Here is a 21,325-nt window from a genome sequence, read left to right on the forward strand (position 1 = left end):
TAGATTTGTTAACAGGTTGTATTTCTTCTTCTGTCATTCTTGTTAATGGTTGGTAGCATTTACAAGTGAATTCCTCAAGTCCTAGACTTTTTGTTGTTCTGTGATTTTTGATTATTGATCAGAATCCCCTTTTTCACTATTTGTCCATTCAAATTTTCTATTGTTCATGATTTATTGTTCACAGTTTATGTACTAATAGTCATGTATCCATTTCTTTTTGAGTATCAATTTATTATGCTATTGTTCACAGTTGTCTCTAAGCTCTTTTGCATTTCTCTGGTATCAGTTGTAACCTATCCTCATTTATTCCAGATTTTATTTATTTTGAATCTTCTTAGTTACTGTAAACAAAGGATTGTCCATCTTTGTGCTGATCTTTCCTATTGTTTTTGTAGTTTCTTTCTAATTTATTTCTGTTTTTATCTTCATTGTCTCTCTTCCTCTACTCACTGTGGGGGCTTCCTTTGCCTTTCTGTTACTAGTGTATTGAAGTTAAAAGGTGGTTTCATCATTTGAGATCTTTCTTTTATCCCTTCTGTAGGTATTGATCCCATCAGCATCACTCTTAGAACTGGTTTTGCTGCATTCCATGTTTTGGTATGTTACATTCCAATTTTTGTTTGCTTTCAGGTACTTTCTAATTTCCCCTTTGATTTATTTTTGACTTGCTACTTATTCAGGAGGGAGTAGTTTAATTTCCAAATTTTTTTTCTGGTTGTATATCATTGATTTTGGAAATAATACTGATATGATATGATTGTAATCTTAAATTTGTTCAGATTTATTTTGTAGCCTACCATATCTATTCTAGAATAAGTTGTATATTCAGTTGGGAAGAATGGGTTTCTGCTGTAGGATGGGAAGTTCTTTTAATGTATTTTAGTTAAGATCATTTGGACTGAAGTGTAGCTCCACTCCAATATTGTCTCATTTTTTATGATTTATCCATTGTCCAGAGTGGTACAGAAATTGCTATTAATATTGCATTACAACCTGTTTTTCTCTTCAGATTCATTCACACTTTCTTTGTATATTTTGGTGTTCTGCTGTTGGATGTATATGTTTTTGCGATTGTTAAATACTCTTAATGAATTTACCCCTTTAACATTGTGTAAGGACCTTCCTTGTGTTATGATACTGTTTCTAAAGTAAGTACAACCACCTATGTTCTCTTTTGGTCAGTGTCTGTGGGGAATAGCTTTTTCCATCTCTTTGCCTTCATTGCATATGTGTTCTTAAAGCTGAACTCTCTTGCAGACAGCATACTGTTGGGGCATTTTAAAAGAATCTGTTCAGACACTCTATTTTTGATTGGAATGTTTAGTCCATTGGCATTTATACTAATGATTGGTAGGTAAGGGCTTACTATTGCCATTGTGTTAATTTCTTTCTGATTGTTTATTAGTTTCTTCATTCCTTTCTTCCTGTATTATTATGTCCTTTAGTGATTTGATGATTTTGAAGTGGTGTGCTTTCATCCCTTTCTCTTGATATTTTGTATACAGAAAACAATGGTTTGCTTTGTAGTAATCATAAAGCTTACATAGAATATTTTATAATTGCAGCAGTCTATTAGAAACTGACAACTTTATTCAATTGCATATAGAAGCAGTATATGTTTAATCCTCCTGTTACAGTGTATGTTTTCGATGTTATACTTTTTATATTGGGTATCCATAAACAAATATTTGTAGCTGTAGTTACTTAAAGTTACTAAAATTTTCCCCTTTATACCAGAGTTACAAGTGACTTACACACACAGTGATATTATTAGGTTATCCTGAATTACACTGCATCTGACCTTTAGAGTGAGTTGGTCAAATCAATGGAGCCGCCCAATCTTGGAGTTTAAATCTCTAGAACCGCCAGCTAAGTAGACCTCTTTTCTTTAAAAAGTAGCCTACCTCAAGAATTTTTTTGAGGGCTGGGGATGCGGTTCAAGTGGTAGCGCGCTTGCCTGGCATGCGTGCAGCCCGGGTTCGATCCTCAGCACCATATACAAACAAAGATGTTGTATTTGCCAATAACTAAAAAATAAATATTAAAAAATTCTCTCTCTCTCTCTCTCTCTCTCACTCTCCAAAACAAGAATTTTTTTGACAGTAATAAAAAATGGACTAACGTATCACTCAAATGTTTATTATGAGGATTATTCAGAAAACATTGTATAGTAAGTGTTCAAGAATTAGTAACAATACTACAACAACTACTACTACAGATTCCACTTCTGTGGCTTTTCTCTTATCATAGGATGAACTCTGATGGCCATTTCAGCATGGGAGGATCAGAGACCACTAGATGTGGCCCAAGGAGGAGGCCCAAGGCTGCACCAGGAGAGGTCAAGTCTAAATGAGCGCACAAGTTGTCCTTAATGGACAGGTTCTAATAACCAGACTCCCTGGATTGTTCTCCTCTTAGTAGAAAGGATTGAGCTCTGAAACACCTTGCATTGGTCTTTGTGTTGTGAGCCATGGATGATTCCAGATTTATCTTAAGATGGTTTTTTTTTAATTATTTTATTGTTGGTTGTTCAAAACATTACATAGTTCTTAATATACCATATTTGACAGATTGATTCAAGTGGGTTATGGACTGCCATTTTTACCCCGTATACAGATTGCTGTGTCACATCAGTTACATTTCCATTGATTTACAAATTGCCTTTCTAGTGACTGATGTATTCTGCTGTCTATCCCATTCTCCACTGTCCCCCCTCCCCTCCCCTCCCCTCCCCTCCCCTTCTCTCTCTCCATCCCCTCTACTATAAATCGTTTCTTCCACTTATATAATTTTTCTCCTACTCCTCCTTTCCTCTTATATGTAATTGTGTATAACCCTGAGGCTCACCTTCCAATTCCATGCAATTTCCCTTAACTCTCACTTTCCCTCCCGCCTATCATCCCTGTTTAATGTTAATCTTCTCCAGCTCTTCATCTCTACCCTGTCCTTGGTTACTCCCCTTATATCAAAGAAGACATTTGACATTTGTTTTTTAAGGATTGGCTAGCTTCACTTAGCATAATCTGCTCTAATGCCATCCATTTCCCTCCAAATTCTATGATTTTGTCATTTCTTATTGCAGAGTAATACTCCATTGTGTATAAATGCCATATTTTTTTAATCCATTCATCTATTGAAGGGCTTCTAGGTTGGTTCCACAATCTTGCTATTGTGAATTGTGCTGCTATGAACATCGATATAGCAGTGTCCCTGTAGCATGCTCTTGTTAGGTCTTTAGGGAATAGTCCAAGAAGGGGAATAGCTGGGTCAAATGGTGGTTCCATTCCCAGCTTTCCAAGAAATCTCCATACTGCTTTCCAAATTGGCTGCACCATTTTGCAGTCCCACCAACAATGAACAAGTGTACCCATTTCCCCGCATCCTCGCCAGAACTTGTTGTTGTTGGACTTCTTAATGGCTGCCAATCTTACTGGAGTGAGATGGTATCTTAGGGTGGTTTTGATTTGCATTTCTCTGACTGCTAGCGATGTTGAGCATTTTATCATGTACTTGTTGATTGATTTTATGTCCTCCTCTGAGAAGTGTCTGTTCAGGTCCTTGGCCCATTTATTGATTGGGTTATTTGTTATCTTATTATCTAATTTTTTGAGTTCTTTGTATACTCTGGATATTAGGGCTCTATCTGAAGTGTGTGGGGTAAAGATTTGTTCCCAGGATGTAGGCTCCCTGTTTATCTCTCTTATTGTTTCTTTTGTTGAGAGAAAACTTTTTAGTTTGAGTAAGTCCCATTTGTTGATTCTGGTTGTTAACTCTTGCGCTATGGGTGTCCTATTGAGGAATTTGGAGCCTGACCCCACAGTATGTAGAACATAGCCGACTTTTTCTTCTATCAGACGCCGTGTCTCTGATTTAATATCGAGCTCCTTGATCCATTTTGAGTTAACTTTTGTGCATGGCGAGAGAAAGGGATTCAGTTTCATTTTGATGCAAATGGATTTCCAGTTTTCCCAGCACCATTTGTTGGAGATGCTATCCTTCCTCCATTGCATGCTTTTAGCCCCTTTATCAAATATAAGATAGTTGTAGTTTTGCGGATTGGTTACTGTGTCTTCTATTCTGTACCATTGGTCCACTCGCCTGTTTTGGTACCAGTACCATGCTGTTTTTGTTACTATTGCTCTGTAGTATAGTTTGAAGTCTGGTATCGCTATAGCGCCTGATTCACACTTCCTGCTTAGCATTGTTTTTGCTATTCTGGGTCTTTTATTATTCCATATGAATTTCCTGATTGTTTTATCTATTTCTACAAGAAATGCTGTTGGGATTTTGATTGGGATAGCATTGAACTTATAGAGAACTTTTGGTAATATCGCCATTTTGATGATGTTAGTTCTGCCTATCCATGAGCAGGGTATATTTTTCCATCTTCTGAGGTCTTCTTCTATGTCTCTTTTTAGGGTTCTGTAGTTTTCATTGTATAGATCTTTCACCTCTTTTGTTAGGTTGATTCCAAGGTATTTTATTTTTTGGGGGGATATTGTGAATGGAGTAGTTGTCCTCATTTCCGTTTCAGAGGATTTGTCGCTGATATACAGGAATGCATTTGATTTATGCGTGTTGATTTTATATCCCGCCACTTTACTGAATTCATTTATTAACTCTAATAGTTTCTTTGTAGACCCTTTTGGGTCTGTTAGGTATAGAATCATATCGTCTGCAAATAGTGATAATTTAAGTTCTTCTTTTCCTATTTTTATGCCTTTAATTTCTTTCGTCTGTCTAATTGCTCTGGCCAGTGTTTCGAGGACTATGTTGAACAGAAGTGGTGAGAGAGGGCATCCCTGTCTTGTACCAGATCTTAGAGGGAATGCCTTCAATTTTTCTCCATTCAGAATGATGCTGGCCTGTGGCTTATCATAGATTGCTTTAACAATGTTGAGGTATGATCCTGTTATCCCTAATTTTTCTAGAGTTTTGAACATAAAGGGATGCTGTACTTTGTCGAATGCCTTTTCTGCATCTATCAAGATGATCATATGGTTCTTAGTTTTAAGTCTATTGATGTGGTGAATAACATTTATTGATTTCCGTATATTGAACCAGCTTTGCATCCCAGGGATGAATCCTACTTGATCATGGTGTATAATTTTTTTGATACGATTTTGAATCCGATTCGCCAGGATTTTATTGAGGATTTTTGCATCTAGGTTTATTAGAGATATTGGTCTGTAGTTTTCTTTCTTTGAAGTGTCTCTCTCTGGTTTAGGTATCAGGGTGATGTTGGCCTTGTAGAATGTCTTTGGAAGTTCTCCCTCTTTTTCTATTTCCTGAAATAGCTTGAAAAGTATTGGTGTTAGTTCCTCTTTAAAGGTTTTATAAAACTCTGCTGTATACCCGTCCGGTCCTGGGCTTTTCTTAGTTGGTAGTCTTTTGATGGTTTCTTCTATTTCCTCTATTGTTATTGGTCTGTTTAGGCTGTCTATATCTTCCTGACTCAATCTGGGCAGATCATATGACTTAAGAAATTTATTGATGCCTTCACTATCTTCTATTTTATTGGAGTATAAGGATTCAAAGTAATTTCTGATTATCTTCTGTATTTCTGAAGTGTCTGTTGTGATATTGCCTTTTTCATCCCGTATGCTAGTAATTTGGGTTCTCTCTCTTCTTCTCTTCGTTAGCATGGCTAAGGGTCTGTCAATTTTATTTATTTTTTTCAAAGAACCAACTTTTGGTTTTGTCAATTTTTTCAATTGTTTCTTTTGTTTCGATTTCATTAATTTCAGCTCTGATTTTAATTATTTCTTGCCTTCTACTTCTTTTGCTGTTATTTTGCTCTTCTTTTTCTAGGATTTTGAGATGATATATGAGATCGTTTATTTGTTGGTTTTTTCTTTTTTTAAGGAATGCGCTCCAAGCAATGAATTTTCCTCTTAAAACTGCTTTCAATGTGTCCCATAGATTCCGATATGTTGTGTCAGTGTTTTCATTTATCTCTAAGAATTTTTTAATTTCCTCCTTGATGTCTTCTATGACCCATTGATCATTCAGTAACCTATTGTTCATTCTCCACGTGATGCATGATTTTTCCTTCCTTCTTTTATCGTTGATTTTCAGTTTCATTCCATTATGATCAGATAGGATGCATGGTATTATTTCTACTCCTTTATATTGTCTAAGAGTTGTCCTGTGACATAATATATGATCTATTTTTGTGAAGGATCCATGTGCTGCTGAGAAAAAAGTGTAACTACTTGATGTTGGGTGGTATATTCTATATATGTCAATTAAGTCTAGGTTGTTAATTGTGTTGTTGAGTTCTATAGTTTCCTTATTTAACTTTTGTTTGGAAGATCTGTCCAGTGGTGAGAGAGGTGTGTTGAAGTCTCCCATGATTATTGTATGTTGGTCTATTAGACTCTTGTACTTGAAAAGAGTTTGCTTGATGAACGTAGCTGCACCATTGTTTAGGGCATATATATTTATGATTGTTATGTCTTGTTGGTGTATGGTTCCCTTGAGCAGTATGCAGTGTCCCTCTTTATCCTTTTTGATTAACTTTGGCTTGAAATCTATTTTGTTTGATATGAGTATGGACACTCCTGCTTGTTTCCGCAGTCCATATGAGTGGAATGATTTTTCCCATCCTTTCACCTTCAGTCTATGTATATCTTTTCCTATCAAATGCGTCTCCTGTAGGCAACATATTGTTGGATCTTGTTTTGTGATCCATTCGACTAGCCTGTGTCTCTTAATTGGTGAGTTTAAGCCATTAACATTTAGGGTTATTATTGAGATTTGGTTTGTTCCTCCAGTCATATTTGTTTATTTATGTTACTAAACCTGATTAGTTTTCCTCTTTGGTTACTTTCCCCCCTTTACTGTCCTACCTCCCACTGATGGTTTTCAATGTTATTTTCAGTTTCCTCTTCCTGTAATGTTTTGCCAAGGATTTTTTGAAGAGATGGTTTTCTAGCTGCGAATTCTTTTAACTTTTGTTTATCGTGAAAGGTTTTAATTTCATCTTCCATCCTGAAGCTTAATTTCGCTGGATACACGATTCTTGGTTGGAGCCCATTTTCTTTCAGTGTTTGAAAAATGTTATTCCAGGATCTTCTAGCTTTCAGAGTCTGAGTTGAGAGATCAGCTGTTATCCTGATTGGTTTGCCCCTAAATGTAATCTGCTTTCTTTCTCTTGTAGCTTTTAAAATTCTCTCCTTATTCTGTATGTTGGGCATCTTCATTATAATGTGTCTAGGTGTGGATCTCTTATGATTTTGCACTTTTGGCATCCTGTAGGCTTCTAGGATATGGGATTCTGTTTCATTCTTCAAGTCTGGGAAGTTTTCTCATATTATTTCATTGAATAGATTGTTCATTCCTCTGGTTTGGAGCTCTGTGCCCTCCTGTATCCCAATGACTCTTAAGTTTGGTCTTTTAATGTTATCCCATATTTCTTGAATGTTCTGCTCATGGTTTCTTAGCAGTCTTGCTGAATTGTCTATGTTCTTCTCAAGTTGAAATACTTTGTCTTCATTGTCTGATGTTCTATCTTCTAAGTGATCTATTCTGCTGGTAGTATTGTCAATTGAGGTTTTAAGTTGGTTTATTGCTTCCTGCATTTCTAGGATTTCTATTTGTTTGTTTTTTATTACTTCTAACTCCCTGTGAAATTGATCTTTTACTTCCTGGATTTGTTTCTGTAGTTCCTTGTCAATGTGATTTTTCATTGTCTGATTTTGCTGTCTCATGTCTTCCTTGAGAGTCCAGATCATCTGAAGCATGTATATCCTGAACTCTTTATCTGACATTCCATCTGTTGCAGCTATTACCTCTTCTAGAGTTGAGTTGACCTGCATTGCTTGTGGTCCTTTCTTTCCTTGTCTTTTCATGTTGCTTGCGTTTCTTTCTGCTTCGTGAAACTGTTGTGTTTTTGAAATTTTTCCCCCTGTTTATTTATGTTGCTCTTGTATATTTGGGATATCTCTCTTGTAGGGCGGGTAGTGGCTGTGATCCTCCTCTAATCAGGGTGATCTATCCACTATGCTGGTTGGTCGTAGGTCTGCCCGCCCTGGGGGCACGGGTGGCTGCTCTACTCTGCCCCCACTCCAATTGCGGTGATGTTCCTACCACGTCCTCAGATCGTTGGTCCTGATCTGGATGTGGGCAGCAGCTCTTCTCCACCCCTACTCCAATTGATGTGATGTGTCTACCACGCTGGTCGGCCTCCAAGCCTGTTCCGCCGGTGGGTCTCAGATCTGCCCACCCTGCGGGCCTGGGCAGCAGTTCTGCTCAACCCCCACTCCCAGTGGGGGTACCTAACTGCCTCTCCAACGGGTCTCTGGGCTCCTTCCGGATGCTGGCGGCGGCTCTGTTCAACCACCACTCCAACCAGTGTGACGTGACTGCCTCGATGCTACTCGTCCACCACACTGGCCGGCTGCCGAGCCTGTCCTGCCAGTGGGACGCAGGACTGCCTACCTTGCAGGGTCAGACGGCAGCTCTTCACGGCCTCCACTCCAAGTGGGTTGACTTGGCTACCCTGCCATCGGGTCGCTGGTCCTGTTCCAGGCGTGGGCGGCTACTCTCCTCGGCCCCAGCTGCAGTTGGGGTGTCGCGATACCACACCGGCGGGACCCTTAGCCTGCTCTGGGCACAGGAGGCAGCTCCACTCTGCCCCCCAGGCCCCCGCAGCACCCAGCAGGACCCGGACCAAGAAGCAGTCCCTGTAGGATCCCCAACCCTGAGCCAGAGCTGCTTCGGGAGCCAGGTTCCGGTCTCTCCGATCCCCACCACGTTCTGCTAGGAGCAGGCTCCTCAGGGCAACCGCCGCGGGTTCCCCAATCCCAGGCCAAAGCCGCCCCGGGAGCCCAAGCCTGGCCGCACCAGACTCTCCCTGCTCGGTGCCCAAGCCTGGCCGCACCAGACTCTCCCTGCTCGGTGCACGCTCCGCTGGGAGCAGAGTCTAAGACACACTTCCCGCGGGCTCCCCAGCTCCGGGTCAAAACTGTTCCAGGAGACAGAGTCCCGCTGCCCCTCGTCGCAAGTTTCACTTGTGGCTGGCCTCAGCTCGCGGTCCCTGCAGGCTCCGTGGCCCTGGGCTCAAGCAGCCACGAGAGCCAGAACCCAGCCTCTCCGATCCCTGCCACACTCTGCTCGGAGCAGGCTCCACAGAGGTACCCCAGCCTCCGGCCCAGGCAGCCCCGGGAGCCCGAGCCTGGCAGCTCCAACCTCTCCCAGCTCAGTGTACGCTCAGACAGGGGCAGGGTCAAAGACGCAGTCGCCGCGGGTTCCCTAGCCCCGGGCCAAAACTGTTCCACTTTTAACTGGCCTCCGCCCGGAGTCCCCGAAGGATCTGCCGCCCTGGGCCAAAGCAACCCGGGGAACTAGAATCTGGCCGCTCAAAGCCCGGCGCCCGCCTTGCCAGGGGTGAGGCCTGAAGAGTATTCTCCTCAGAGTTTCCAGTCCCGAGCCTGAGCGATCTGTCTGCGCGACGCAGGCAAATACCAGCCTGGAATCACCTGTTCTGTAGTTGAATGAGCTAAGATCAGTAGAAAACAGGGATGATTGCATCAGCTCTCCATGATGGCGGCTGCTGTCCTCCTCCGTGTTCCGACCGGTGTCGGGAATCGAACTGGACCGATTCTCTCCTCTATTTCAAAGCTGGAACTCAGCACTCAGCGTGGCCAGTGTGCCACTGGCAGGAGCCTGCAGAATCTGCTTCGCTGTAATCCCGCTCTGGTACCTTGCGGCTAATTAACTCGGGCACGTCCCAGACTCCATCCACGGGGCGGTCCGCCGACCAGGTACTGCTTCCCTCCCTGCGGAGAAATCGCCCGCGACCAAGCCCCTGCAGCCGAATCCCGCGCGCTGGAATTCTGTCCTCTAGATTCTGGAGCACCTCAATTTCACTGGGGATTCCCACCAAGGTAGCCTTCAGCCATTTCACCTCGTGTTTCTCCCGCACAGTGGCGCAGCGTACTGGCGTGCTGCACTCCCTTCGCCGCCATCTTCTCCCCTAAGATGGTTTTCAAAATGGAGTTTCCCCAAAGAATTACTCAGTCACTGACATAACAAGACATTCATAAGTGAAACAGCTGCAAGATCATTTTATTTTTTTCAAAATTTCATTATTTTAGAATCTACTTTTTCTTAGAACTTAGGAAATATTATGAACCAGAGTCACCTCCTGTATGTGCTATAGACACTAAGACTTACTCCTCCTTTATAACTATATTTTTAATGATACCAATAATGTACTTTTGTTATAGAAAAAAAATTAAATGTGATTTTAAAAAGGGATATATTAAATAGAGTAAGGCTTTTTAGCTTTCCTCAAACAAAGTATACTGAATGATTAGGATGCCTCATGGCTCTTCTTATATGTGATGGTGATCAGGGGAGGCAGGAGGGAAGTGAGTGAGTTGCATCCAGTTATTTTGTGTGCATGTATAAATATGACTTAATGAATCTTACTACTATACATAATTATAATGCACCAATAAGAAATTTTACACTAAATAATTATCAATATTTTTAAAGTTACACTGTGAAAATGGAAAAATTTTTCTTTCAAGCCACATTCTCACCCTTGTCACCATTTCGCTGCAAGTGACTACTATTAATATTTGAGTGAATGTACCTGTTGAAAAAGAAAATATGCATGTATCAGCATACGTATTCATGTAAATTTGTGTTTGTGTGTGACTTTCAGTTAATTTATAAAACAAACAATATTACCATTTCCATTATTTTATAGATAATCTGTTATAATATAATAATTATGATATATTATACTATATGATATATATTTTGTTTTACAGGTATTATATGACATTATAATTATATATTTCATATATTTGTTTATTTTAAATTATATATTAATTAGTATAGTATTATATATTTCATATATTGTATTCATTTCATTGAACATATTGGTGACATAGGTTTATATCAGCTGTTTCCATTTTAATGATGCAATAATATTCCATTTTGTCTGTACTATGGTATTACTTAACCACTTTTCTCCTGATGGACATTTGTATTTTTTATTATGACATTGCTGTAATGGGCATTTGTAGATATTGTGTGTGTGTGTGTGTGTGTGTGTGTGTGTGTGTGTGTGTTATACACTCACACACACACTTCTGCAGGGACAGCCATAGGTAGATTTCTAGTCATAATATTGCAAGTTAAAGGGATTTCATTGCTTAAACATTTAAGTTATCTTGCCAAGTTCTACCTGGCCTCCCCTGAGCTAGTTTGGGCTTTCCTAGAGTACAGTAGTCTCAGGGAAGTCAGACCCCTCACATGGTGGCTAACAACTTCAAGAGCAAGGATGTAAGCCAACAAAATGGAAGACATGTCACTATTTCAGACACAGTTGGTTTGAAACTTTCTCTTCCCTGCACTATTCCAAGGTCTCTCAGAACTCCCCCAGGCCCTGTCACATGAACCTACTATTGCAATAGGCAAAACCCCAATCCAGCTGCTGTTCTATGAGTGGCTTTTCAGTTAATGACTCTGAGCTATTTGGGGCTTCTCTGTTTTCTCTCAAGTCCCTTTCTCCCCCTTTGCATTACAAATTAATGAAACTTTATACAATATTAGAAATTCTCACAATTTGTATATATTTTCCCTAATATACCTTATATAGAGTAATCAGCAGTTAAATAAAAAGAGTTTTAGAAACTCTTAAGAATGCAATAAGAAGAAAATGACATGGTAAAAATGAAAGGGAGAACTGAAAGTGGGAAATTCCTCTGAAACAGAGAGAACCATCCCATATAAATAGCCCATCCCCATGGAGCCAGGACATTCACTCTACAGACCTTTGCAGTCTGTGCAACCTTGCATAGATTGTAGGCAGCGCTTTTCTGGTTGTCATCATGAACAACAGGTGCCTCCTCCAACTGGCTCTCCTGTTGTGCTTCTCCACCACAGCTCTTTCCCTAAGTTACAACCTGCTTCGACTCCAACAGTTCAACAGCAGTGTGGAATGTCAGAAGCTCCTGCAGCAGTTGAATGGAAGGCCTGCAGACTGCCTCAGTGACAGGATGGACTTCAAGATCCCCAAGGAGATCAAACATCCACAGCAGTTCCAGAAGGAGCACGCTGCCTTTGTCATCTATGAGATGCTCAAGGACATCTTTCATGTATTAGAAAGAGGCTACACTAACCCTGGCTGGAATGAGACGGTTGTCAAAGACCTCCTTGCTAAACTCAATCATCAGATGGACCTCCTGAACACAACAGTGGTAGGGAAACTGGGGGAGAAAAACAAAAGCCAGGCATACTCCAGGACCATCCTGCCCCTGAAGAGCTACTATTTGAGTATCCGGATGTACCTGGAGGCCAAGGATTACAGCAGCTGTGCCTGGACAGTCGTCAGAGAGGAACTCTTCTGGAACTTCTCCTTCATTAACAGACTTACAGACAAATTCCAAAACTGAAGATGGCCCATTAGGCACCACGTCTGGACCAGACAATGAGTTCAGGCATTCTTCAACAAGCAGAGGCTCATTCAGTGACAGACAGCAAATGGGGTGCCTCAAACAGACAATAGAGGTTTTTAACTTTTTAAATTAATTTATGAATTATGTTATTTTTATTATTTATTTAAATATTTACATTGGAAAATAAATTATTTATGATGCGAAAATTCATGTGGTAGTTTCAATTTCAACTTGATTTATAAAACCTCTGTTAACATTGAGTACACCTCTTAGATGCTCTTTGTAAAATGTGCCTACAAAATAGTAGAATTTCCAGCCCATTCTAGAATTTAAAATCCTGACATTTAAATTCCCCTGAGGAATTTAAATTTCAAAGAAGCCACATGTAATATACAAGGTATTTCATAATAAGGGGATCTGAACCTTATAGGGCAACAAGTGTGGGTTGTATGCTATGGGATTGGAGGGGAGTAGGTGAGCAAATGACTTGGGAGTGGAAACCTGGGGTGCCCATTGCTTCTGTTCTGTGCTCCAGGCTCTATGGTTGTGAAGTTAGAATTTAGCTCTCAGGTGAATCAAAGGAACATACTAGCTCTTGTAGTGAGCCTAAGCCCTTCCTTAGGGAATGCTCTGCCCATGAGAGGAGTTTAAATACCTGTGTGCCCTCAAGATTGAGGGTAAGTTACTTTTCTGACACTTATGACGTAACTTGATTTTGGTCCTCATACTACAGTCAAGATTTATGGACTTTCGAGTGTGTCTGTCAGTTTTAAGAGGAAGGGAATAGAGGATGGGGGAATTCTTTCTACACTACCCATCTGTCTAGTTTTGTTTCCTTGTTTCTCAAAAACCAAGTCTGCCCCTGGCCTCCCAGCTTGGTCATACAGAATTGTGGGAATATCTTATGTAGTTTTCCTGGTTCTCTGTATCTCTGAAGCCACACACTCCCCAAAGCAACAATCCAAGACAGGTGCACAAGATTAAATCCAATTTTTAAGCCAGGCTAAAAGGCAGGAATCGTAGGTGAAAGGAAATTCAAAGGAACAGAAGGCACCAGTTTTCCAGTGCTTGCCTGGGATAATGAAACTTTCCAAGGAATTCCTGGTTATCTCAACAGCATATGCCCACTGACTAGGTTTTGGTCTTCAGACTCACTTCTTGGTACTTGGGATATTTTGGCCATTACCGTCATTTGCAGCTGCCATTTACTCAGAGATTCTAATGAAACAGGCACTGGGCTGAGCACCTATGTACATATTTCAATTTGATCCTCTTCATATGCATCCTTACATAAGCAGTTTGCCTACATAGTGGATACTTATTCTACATTTTTCCATTTTATAGGACAGGAAACTAAATATCAAAGAGGCTTAGTAACCACCAAATTTCACAAATCTTTTGAGTGGAGGTTTATAAAAGTTTTATTTGAAACTATGCATTTGTTCAGAGAGCAGCATGAAAATCAGTTTCTTTTTTATTCATTTTTTAAAAAAATAAGTGACAGCAGAATGCATTACACTTGTTATTACACATATACAGCACAACATATCTCTGGTTGTATATAAAGTATATTGACACCAGTTCACATCTTCATACTTGTACTTTGTCTATCACACTTCATCATCCTTGCTAATCATACCCTGCTCCCTCTTTTTCTCTCCCACCCCTCTGCCCTATCTAGAATTCATCTATTCCTCCCATGCTCTCCCTCCCTACCCCACTATGAGTCAGCCTCCTTATATTAGAGAAAACATTTGACATTTGTTTTTTTTTGGAATTGGCTAACTTCAATTAGCATGATCTTCTCCAAAGCCATCCATTTACCTGCAAATGCCATAATTTTATTCTCTTTTATTGCTGTGTAAGATTCCAGTGTGTATATATGCCACACTTTTTTATCCATTCATCCACTGAAGGGCATCTAGGTTGGCTCCGAAGTTTAGCTATTGTGAATTGTGCTGCTATAAACTTTGATGTGGCTGTGTCCCTATGGTATGCTGTTTTTAAGTCCTTTGGGTCTAGGGTATATAAAGAACTCAAAAAGCTAAGCACCAAAAAAACAAATAACCCAATCAACAAATGGGCCAAGGATCTGAACAGACACTTCTCGGAAGAGGACATACAATCAATCAACAAATATATGAAAAAATGTCCATAATCTCTAGCAATTAGAGAAATGCAAATCAAAACTACTCTAAGATATCATCTCACTCCAGTCATAATGGCAGCCATTATGAAGACAAACAACAATAAGTGTTGGTGAGGATGTGGGGAAAAAGGTACACTCATACATTGCTGGTGGGACTGCAAATTGGTGCAGCCAATATGAAAAGCAATATGGAGATTCCTTGGAAATCTGGGAATGGAAAGTCAGATTCTTGAAAAGAGTAAGACTCCAGGAGAAGAAGTCTGAGAGAAGGCCAGGGTACTTACTATTAAGGTGACATGGAGCTCAGGGGCCCCCTGCCTACTCAAGATGTTTACACATCAGCTGTCCAAAAAAAGTGCCAACCTGGTGGGCCTGCAGCCATCAACTCAAACTAGCCTGGTCCTTCGTAAAAAGTCAAACTTCCCCATTCTTCCAATTTCCCACATCAACTTTTCTGAAATTTGTGGTGAAGCAGGGTTATATTCTGCTTTGATACAGATGCAAGAGCACCATGTAGAAATACAAAGTCTTTGCTGTGTCTAGAGCAGTCAGGAGGAAGCTGAGGAAGTCTCTGCAGTGGGACTTGGCAGCCCACTACCTTCTCTGGCCATGTAGGTACCCTGGACCAGAAACTGGTTGGTTTATGAAAATCCTGCTCTTCCTGTGTGCATTGACCAAAAGAACAAGAAGAGACTTCTACAAAATTTACGTACTGGGTCGAATTTGAGCAGCCAGATCACCCACCAAATCATGAGCATAGGATAAACGATGTAATAATTTAATTCCAGTAAGAAGGAGGAAGACGAGCCCTAAGGTAACATTTACATATGCTATCCAGGTAAGCATGGATGAGGACTAACCCTCCTCCATTCTGCTTTCCTCCCTGGGTGAAAATACCATCTCATCATCACCAGAATCTAAGAAGGTGCAGCTTTCTGATCTGCCACATTCCAGCCTCCAGAACTATGAGCCAATGTAAGATCCTTTTCTGTATTAATTGTTGTACATAGTTAGAGCTAGATAAAATAGACCAAGAGAGCATGGTTTTGAGTGTTGGCTTGTTCTGAGGAGAAAGAGAAAGACAGAAAGTCCCTGGATGATCTGGAACTGCAATACTCCTCAGATTAAGGCAGTGGTGACTCCCTGGTGGGGATGAACAAGGTCTTTTCAGAACAGGTTGACTCTTGCACAACTTGAAATTGTGTGCATGGAGGTGATGAAATTTCTTCCATCTTCTCCAAACTTCAGTGAAAAAACAAAGGTTTTTTGTTGTTGTTGTTTGTTTGTTTGTTTGTTTTGTACTTGGTATTGAACCCAGGATTGCTTTGCCCTGAGTTATATCCAATTTTCAATTTTTATTTTGAGACAGTGTTTTACTTAAGGTCTCACTGAGTTGCAGAACATGTGATTCCCCTGCCTCAATGGCTGGGATTACAGGTGTGCACCACATTCCTGACAGTTAAGTCCTCATGTGTGTAGAATTTCTGTGCATGAATCAGAGCAAATGTCCTGGTCTATGACTCAAAGAGTATGTGGAATAAAGTCTATGGTGGTCAGACCTTTATGATGAGCCAAATTTGCAGGACTAGACAGCAGAGCAATGACAACAGAGCTACCTTCCCCCTTCTGGTCTTCATGCAGAGGATTCTGGACTTCTGTGAACAAAGATTAGGTGGTTGAGCCACCTTTTCCAGCCTATAAGTGAAAAGAAGACCCTGGAAAACAAATGGGCCACATACAAATATATACATGTTGCCTAAATATATGGAGATGCAGATGAAGTGCAATAGCAGCATGGATGTCTATCATCTTTTTTGCAGTTAATAATGCTGATGTGGAGGCACTTTAGGGAACATTAGACACTTTCACTCTGAAGGAAATGAACAGTATGCCACAGAGTAGGAGAAAACATTTGCAAGTCACATATTTGATAAAGTTCTTGTATCTATTGATATATGTTTTAAATGCTTTGAAAACACAATTTTTAAAAAACAACCCCAAAATAGGTAAAATATTTAGATGGACATGCCATCAAACTAGAAACATGACTAAAAATTATATATGTGGAGATGGTAGAACCTTCGTCAGAAATCACGGTAGTTTAGGACAGATAATGCATATAAAATGACTTGATTATAGAGGAGCTCATGCCAGGGTGAAAACCTTGTGTATCCACCACTCTTTCTGAGGAAAGCCCACCAGCATGGTGGCTGAGTCTATGATGAAGCATGGGAGGTGGCCCAGCAGAGATGACAGGACCCTCATCCATCTGGATTTCTGCCTTGGCTGTTGTGGTTGTGAGACATGCAGAGAGCATGGTGACAGGTTAGAAGGTTCCTGGCGCTCATATCCCAAATCTCAACAATTGTGGCATTTTCTCTAAATTGGTCACAATGATGTTTGTTAAACTGAAAATAAAGAATTATTTTGCGAATCATTTTGTTCTCAATATTAATTGTTGATTTTAAACATTTGTTTATTTGTCTCTAATCTCCTAGAATAGTTTTTTTAAAACAAACTGCAACATTAGACTGAAAATTCCAGTAGAGTATTATTTTAATTTAGTAGGATCAAGTTAATTACATAACTTATTCATTGATTTGATGATGAGTACTCCAGAAACTTGGTCATGTCAAATATTTATTACCAAAGCAGAAACTTTGCTTCAACTGAAATTTGGTCTAAAAATCCTGTTTATCTTATAACTCTCTGTTTTGCAGGCTCTTAGAAAACGAAAAATGCATCATTATATGATATCCCTCAACAATTAAGAAGTTTTAGAAATTGGAGCCCACTTTTACAAGTCACAGAACTGATAAAGAGCTTATGTATCTATAAAAAAAGAACTCTCAAAACTCAGAAGAGAGCAGGTAACCCCAAAGACTGAGAAAATATATATATAAAAAAATTTCACCCAAAGAGGGAGACAGTGAGTAGGACAGGAAAAAATTATCATTATGAAGCATTAGAGCAATGCAAATAAACCAAAATTGACACAACAACATATTTACTAAAATGGCTAAGGGTAAACATCCTTGTCATGAAACTTTGGCATGATTGTGGAGCAATTGAATGCTCATAACCTGCTGCTGAAAATAAAAAAAAAAATCATCCTACTAGTTTGGAAAATCATTTTACACTTTCTTAGGAAGCCAAAACCTATACCTACTATATGAGTCAACAAGTCCATTCTCAAGAGAAAAGGAAGCATGTGTCTATGCACAGACTTGCATATGAATGTTCTAGGAGCTTTACTGGGAAGAGTCTGACATTGAAAACAATTCAGTGTCCATCATGAGTGAAGGACTAAAGAAATCATACCATATTCACATGACAGAATACTAATCAGTAATTGAAAGCTATGAATCATTGTACACAAGCATAAGGATGAATCTCCAAATAATTATGCTGAGGATAAGAAGACAGACCAAAAAGAGTGAATTCTGTAATATACCATTTTAAAAAAATTCTAGAAAGGAAAACTAATCTATAATGACAGAAAGGAGACTAGTGTTCCAGGAGACAGAGCCTCTGGTATTTAGAAATGAGATTGTGAGAGTTTACAGAGGTACACAGCAAGATTTTTAAAGGGAGGTGGCCATATTTACTAACTTTTGGTGGTGATGGTAAAGGAAGGAAATGCCCTTATTAAGGCAAATACTCAGTGTCTTCCCTAATAAAGACATATATACAGAGCAAGGTCTTCAGAGAAGTTGGAGGTAAAATTTATGTTCCTTCGCCCTAATCAGGACAGCAGCTTCTCCAAGAGATGATGCAACTTGCAATCACACTGACTCCAGAGGAGGCCAGCCTCAGCAACTAAGCAAGGTCTGAAGCAATGTAGTGATAACGGATTCAAAATAAAAATAAAAAGTTCTGTGGCTGTGGTTTAGTGCTAAAATTCCTCTGGGTTCAATCCCAGGAATATCAACAAGAACAAAAATTTAACAGGAGTTTAATTTGGGAAAATAATTCTAAAAGGGGGTCTGGGGGCAGGACAGGGGAATTAAAAATGAAAAAAAAATTTTTGGAAAACACTTTTCTTAACACATGTAGTGAATATGTAAAGGAAAGTAAAAAGAGAAGTAGAAAATACTGGGGTGATGTCCAGAAAATTGAAAGCATATTGGTTCCTATTTAAGACATAGAAACAAATCAAGGGCTTCAGAGAACCTAGAGGCAAAGATTCAAGACCACCCATCTCAAGCAGCCCAACAGCATCTGCAAGATCCCCAATGGCCTTGCCCTTGGCTTTCCTGCTGGCCCTGGTGGTGCTCAGCTGCAAGAACACCTGCTCTCTGGGCTGTGACCTGCCTCAGATTCACAACCTCGGTCTTGAAACTCCTGAGAAAAATAAGGAGGGGGCCCTGACACTCCTACCAAAAATGAGGAGAATCCCCAATTTCTCCTGCCTGAACTACAGAAAGGACTTTGCCTTCCCCCAGGAGCAGTTGGAGGGTGAGCAGATGCAGAAGGCTCAAGCTGTTGCTGTCCTCCATGAGATGACCCAGCAGGTCTTCAACCTCTTCAGCACCCAGGAGGCCTTTGCTGCTTGGGACAAGACCCTCCTGGACACATTCCTCACTGGTCTGCATCAGCATCTGGATGACCTGAAAGACTGTGGGACCCAGAAGGTGGGGTTAGAAGAGACTCCTCCCCTGAGGGCTGTGAGGAAATACTTCCACAGGATCACTGTCTACCTGAAGGAGAAGAAATACCTGCCTTGTGCCTGGGAGGTGGTTAGAGCAGAAATCATGAAATCCTTCTCTTCATCAGCCAACTTTCTATGCAAGACTAAGGAGCATGGAATGAGACCTGGTCCAGCAGGGAAATGCTTCTCACTGATGAACACACCTTACCATACTGCCACAAGTTCTGCCATTTCATAGACTCTCATTCCTGCAGGATTTGTGAAATGAATTCCATCCGTTTATCAGATGATTTCAGGAGTATTAGGCAATATCATTTTTCTACACATGACCATGATGATGTATCTGTTTATTTAAATATTTACTTTTATACCATTTATTAGATATATTTTTGTTCATATAACACCAGATGTACCTTTACATTGTAGCTAATAAAACAAAATATACTTTACATACATATATTTCTTATTTTGCTATGTGTATTAAATTTGAAGTAGTGATAACTTTTCTGTTCTTATTCTTGAAAAGACAAGTAAATCCTGATTTTGCAATTTTATTAAAAAATGAATGGTAGAATTGACTCACCACCAATATTATATTTACACTGTCCATAATAATTCACTTTATCTAAGCCAGGTTTTGTTTTTTCCTCAGGATATTGAGGTGAACATGACAAACACCAAACAGATATTGGTCTCTTCTGTCCCATGTTTAGAACCAAGAAAACCTAAACTGAATGATCCTACTTAATATCAATTGTGTTAAAAGGTATAAGGATGAGTGTGAGAAAAACAATTAAATTCTCTAAACAGAAGGTAATTGCAGCATGTTAGGAGAGAAATGTGAAAGCAGGCACGTCTTCTATAATTTGACTGCAAGACAACTAAGTTCAAACGCCCATTGGATATGAGTTTGCAATTTACAAGAAATAAATGTCTGATGGGTCATATCTGTCAACTGGAAGTCCAGCAATGGAGGTGGTTTGTGGAGAGAGAGTGTAGAGGAAGATTAAAGCTTAACCCTGAGGACCTTCAACATTTAAAAGGAAGAGAGAGAAAAGCGAGGAAGGAGACAGAGTTGAAAGATGCTGACATTAGAAGGAGAAGAGGAGAGAATGGCAGTAAAACAGTGTCTTTAGGAAATTAACTTGCTTAGAAGAAGAGCAATTAATAGATTTATGGAAGATATGGATTGAAACACATTGGGAAAGTAGAGGGCAGGGAAAATCTTAGTGATCGAAAAGAATCCATCAGTAGAAACTATGCTAACCAAGGTAGTGACAAATAAGAGAAGAGTAATTAGGGTTGACATATTAAAAAAAAAAGAATGAGAGGTTGTAATCTTAGGCAGAGGAGAAAAGTGGGATATGATCTGAAAAATAGTGTAGGGTTTTTTTTTTCTATACAGTTTTCATGTCTGAAATATATTTATGTTCAAATGGATTTCATATATTGGCAAGTCATATTAGTAACCTTTCCATTGTATTAATGTTAAATCATGACATCTTTAATTACAACGGTCATTTTTCCTGTATTAGTAAGTACTATGTTAAATGTCAGTAAGCTGCTCTGTGGGTTGAAAGCATCACCACAGTGGGAAGTTAGACAGAACTAATGACCTTGTGAGAGATGGATCTTAGAATTAGTGAGTGGAAATGACACTGGAGAAGGTGGCAGGCGAGTAAGAGTAGAGAAGAACTCCCCTGCAGCAAGTCAATCTGAGGAGCCAGTCATTTGAATTTCCCTCCAATTCAGACTTACTTCTGTCTTCCTTTGGCTTCTGGTGCAATCTAGCTTTCTAGGAATATCACCACAGAAGTAAAAATGGTGTGTTGAAAATTTTTGGAAATACTGGCTCAATGTTGTTGCATTTTTATTTTTCTGTTTGACTTCTAACCTCAAGATGAAAATGAAAGTAATTGAAAAACATCAGGACAACTCTTTGCTCAGGAAAACATTGAATGATTAAGAATGTGTAGGTACAACTAGGCAGCGAACCCCATCAGCACAGAAAGAGGCAGTGAGGGAACAGCTGACTGCAGAGCTGACCCAGTAAATGTTGTAAGACTGAATATTTGACAGTCTGAGACCTGGAGGGACTTCAGTCTGATT

General features: G+C 39.8%; 1 protein-coding gene and 1 pseudogene across 2 annotated transcripts; both read left to right on the forward strand.

Annotated features, from left to right (window-relative positions):
- Window positions 1-11,849: 11,849 nt before the first annotated feature.
- On the forward strand, window positions 11,850-12,413 carry LOC308641975 (interferon beta-like; the record flags this gene model as incomplete). Its single annotated transcript, XM_081280560.1, has 1 exon — window positions 11,850-12,413. The coding sequence occupies one exon, from the start codon at window positions 11,850-11,852 to the stop codon at window positions 12,411-12,413; it is 564 nt and encodes a 187-aa protein (XP_081136686.1).
- Window positions 12,414-18,800: 6,387 nt separating this feature from the next.
- On the forward strand, window positions 18,801-19,377 carry LOC308641951 (interferon alpha-2-like; annotated as a pseudogene). The gene has a single exon. The product of its transcript is annotated as an interferon alpha-2-like (transcript).
- The last annotated feature ends 1,948 nt before the right edge of the window (window positions 19,378-21,325 follow it).

The sequence above is a fragment of the Spermophilus citellus genome (genome assembly GCF_964194105.1).
Source record: "Spermophilus citellus genome assembly, chromosome: 2".
Classification (NCBI taxonomy): domain Eukaryota; kingdom Metazoa; phylum Chordata; class Mammalia; order Rodentia; family Sciuridae; genus Spermophilus; species Spermophilus citellus.